Source organism: Gavialis gangeticus, unplaced genomic scaffold (assembly GCF_001723915.1).
Source record: "Gavialis gangeticus isolate Ggan-Ray unplaced genomic scaffold, GavGan_comp1, whole genome shotgun sequence".
Lineage (NCBI taxonomy): Eukaryota > Metazoa > Chordata > Crocodylia > Gavialidae > Gavialis > Gavialis gangeticus.
Genome location: NW_017729022.1, coordinates 74,963,797 through 74,967,577, shown reverse-complemented (window position 1 = coordinate 74,967,577; position 3,781 = coordinate 74,963,797). Strand labels below are relative to the sequence as shown.

Below are 3,781 nucleotides of genomic sequence, written 5' to 3'. Positions count from 1 at the left end.
CCCCCCCCCCCCCCAACTACCTGACCTGCCCAGTCACTGCTTTCCCTGCTGTAGCAGTGTGTGTGTGGGGAGGGTGGAGGGGAAGGAGATGACAAATTTAAGACAATGTTCCAACAATTAAATTCTATACCTGGAAAACTTTAACAAATGTATAAATTTTCAATATACAGAGGCCAATTCTTGGGGGGTTGTTTTAAATTCAGGGTCATCTTGGATTAGATTAAATACGGTACTATGTTGATCAGGAGCTGAAGGCAGATCCAGCCAAAGGAGAATTAGCAGATCTTGTCACATCTTGTTTCACTTAGTTTTGAGTTGCATCAATGCTGCCAGCTTCACACAGACTGGCAGCAGCTAGGAGCTCAGGAGGTAACACTTAAGGCAATGGTGCTCAACCTTTTGACCCCAGGGGTGTAGCCAGTCTGCAGGCCAGATTGAGCCTCTCATGCCAGAATCTGGCCCTGGGACTCAGCACCCCTTACCTTGCCTCAATTGCTGGGAGCAGAGCAGGCTTTGGTCCCAGGAGGCCTGATACTGCCTTTCACTCCAGCATGCTAGGATTGGATCCCAGGGACCTGGCACTGCTCCTGCCCTGCCCCTCACACTGGGATTGAGCCCTGGGGCCTGGCACTGCTCCCTTCCAGCCCCTTGCATTCCAGGATTGGGCCTGGGGCCTGGCACTACTTCTGCCAGACCCTGCATGCTAGGACTGGGCACTAGATCTAGCATGCAGGTCCCAGGGCTCCTGACAGATCTGGAAACTTGGATGTAGGGGAGCAGTGCCACCACTCTCCTGCCACCAAATTTCCAGACTTGGGTGGAACCCCATGGGCTAGGTGACATGGCTCAATTGGTTGAATCTGGCCAGCAAGCTGGGGGTTGAACACTCTTGACTTAGGCTACTCAAGACTGTTGCTTTCCCTTATCTGGCCCATGCAGTGGAATCCTGCCACTGCAGTTGAAGGAGGGAGGCCTGGAGGAGGACTCCAAGTTGATGGGGATAAAAGAGCTATCTTCCAACAGAATTTCATGTTAGGCACCACACACACTGTGGTGGCCAAGCTATGGATAAAATAATCTAGTTCTAACCAATCATTTACAATTCAGAGTAGTTATTTAGGAATCTTAGCTAGCTATAGGAATGAGAAAGTAGATATATCCAGAGACTCAAAATCTCCCCCTCAGTAGTCCTGAAGTTGCAAACAGGTTTTTGCATTAAGGTTTCTAGAAGCCTAACTGTCTTTCCTTTGCCTGTTTTCTGATTTAAGTTGGTAAAACAAGTGTCTGAGAAACTGAAGCTGGGTAGAAAACAGTGTTTGTTTAAGAAAAATGTTGTAGGGAAGTGCGGCTGAGTCCACAAAGTCGGAGGATAAGGGAATATTTTTAGAATTGTTTAATATTGTAAAGGAAACTGTCCTGTACATCTTTTTCCTGGAAAATGCAACCAGCAGAACGTATCCAACTTCTCTGCAGGAAGAACTGGCTGTTGTCCCCAGGAAAGGAAATATTGGCAGACCTCAATCAGAAAGCAAAAACCAGAGAATGATTCCTACAAAAGCTAACAAAGACCAGTAACGATGGAATGAAGGGTGCTGCTGGTTGCACATTCCGTGTGTAACCCACTCTGATGTGTAAGCCATAAGAAAAGCAATAAGGGAATTGCTACGCTAGACTACAGCATTGTTCCGTCTACGTTGTCTCTGACAGCAGATGCTATCAAATGCCACAGGATGGAAAGAGGGAGCCCATTACTTTCCCTGGTTCTTGTACTGTACTATGCTCTAAATGGTTGGGAGAAAGGATTTATTATCTAAACTGACAGGCCATCAGCTTACATCCTAAAGTGCAAGATTAGGCAAGATTCCAGTACATTTTGCTCTCCTTTCTGCAGGTGATCAAAGCTATAATCATTTTATAGTAGCCCTTCACTTCACTGAGCAGCCACACAAAACAAAGCTGTCTAAACTTTGTAGTTTTAAGGGAATTATTTTAGATAGCCTCTCTAAAAATGAGAACTGGAAGTATCAATTAAAATAGCAAAGCACTAATGAGAAAACATATAGGAAATAACAGGATTAAAGAGAGAGAAACTTGACATACACTCCAGTGAAGAGGAATGTTCTTTGCTACCCACATCCTGGCTGATAATGAATCGACACATTCCCTCCAAATTACACATTATGAAAATGAAAAACAAAAACCTGTTGCATAGAGGATTTCCAGTTTCCTGTGAGGGATAAATTTGTATTCTCTATTCTATATCCAGTTGATGGGAAAATCCTCTGTGACCTAGTGAAATCTTTTCAACAAGACTATCCTCATACCACCTCACTTTTCAGTTCTGGTCTGGCCATTACCAAGTGTTTTGATAGTCTTACACACAAGTCCTGACTCCCTGCCACAGACATCTTGGTGTGGCTCCTACTTTACCAGGCTGGTCTATCTAGAAGACATTTGGAAGGTTCATGTCGAAGATTCAAGCAGCATTTCAAACATCTAACAAACAGTTAATCAGAGTTTCCAGGTTGCTGTCTTTGATTAATAGAGCATCCTGCTTTGCCACAGCATTGTGTGGTTAGAAAGTATGATCTTGTTTTCACTTACCATTAAGGAGCTATCACCAGCATTCGGTATTAAGAAGTGCGGGAACTCTTATCACTGCTCGCATTCTTTCCGCTAGTGTGTTGGCCTGAAATTTCCCCTTAGATTAAGATCACACCTCTTATTCTGCAAATAGGTGCATAAACCTGTTTTTCTCAGCTAAGGAAATCTGCTTTAAGTCTCCAAACTAGAAGCACTCCTGCTGGGTGCACAAGGGTGTTGCTTACTCCCCCTTCTATTGTGCTTAACTTGATGTTTTTACTTTGTAGGCATGTGCCACAGGGAAGCTACAACTGTTGGCCAGGTAAGCAGAAAAGAGAAGAAGAGAAAAGAAAGTTTGGTTCAGGCATATTTTGATGGCAGGGGAGCTACAGATCTTCACTCCAGTTCTGTTCTAACAGGGCACCGGATTGTACCCATGGTTTCTCCACTACCTCTTCAAACAGAAGAAACATTCCTGAAAGGACAGATAATAATAATAAGAGTCTACCACCCAAGGTTGGGGGAAGTGGCTAAGTAGTTCAGGCAAAGCATGCAGACAGGCAGAAAGGGTAGGCTTCAATGTACTGGATAGAGCAAGGGTAGCAACAGGCTGAGGGGACGTGCAGCAGGGACACTGAGGAACAAAGAGCATAGCCCCTTTGGCCCCGCTCGGCTGCTGCTGGCCTGATGCTCTGGGCGCCACAGCAGTCAGGATGCAGGAATCTGGGGCTTTGTTGCAGGAGCGTGCCTTTTGAAAGCGCCTCAGCCCGGCGGCAACATGGCCCAAGTCCCTCCCAAAGCCCCCCCCCAAATCTCAGCCTTTAGCTCAGCGCAGCCGTTCTGCCTGGCTCGGGCGCCCGCTGGCACGTTTTCTGCCCGGAGAGCACAGGTGGCACGGCCTCGCGCTCGCCTCCCTCGAGGTATCGGCCGGGCTGCCAGGACCCGCAGCCAGGGTGCCCAGATGCCCCCTGGCAGCAGGGCCGGGCTCTCCCCCGGCCCGGGGCCCCCAGCCGGCCGGGCGCTGCCAGCTGCACCCAGGCGGCGGGGGGGGGCCGGCACTGACCTGCTTGGGGTCGGAGTAGGTGCCAAGCCCGAGGAGCGGGATGCTGTTGCCGTCGCTCAGGGCCACGCGGTGGCTCTCGGCCGTCAGGCTCATGCTGGCCAGCGGGAGCGGGAGCGGGAGCGGGGCTCGGCGCTG

At 48.7% G+C, this 3,781-nt stretch overlaps 1 protein-coding gene across 1 annotated transcript in view; it reads right to left on the bottom strand.

Moving 5' to 3' along the window:
- The window catches only part of AKR1D1 (aldo-keto reductase family 1 member D1), a 52,594-nt gene extending 48,819 nt beyond the window's left edge, over window positions 1–3,775 (bottom strand). Inside the window, exon 1 of the mRNA XM_019515398.1 lies at window positions 3,647–3,775. Coding sequence (XP_019370943.1) covers window positions 3,647–3,739 — 93 coding nt within the window. The 5' untranslated portion in view covers window positions 3,740–3,775. The remainder of the gene's footprint in view (window positions 1–3,646) is intronic.
- Window positions 3,776–3,781: the final 6 nt, after the last annotated feature.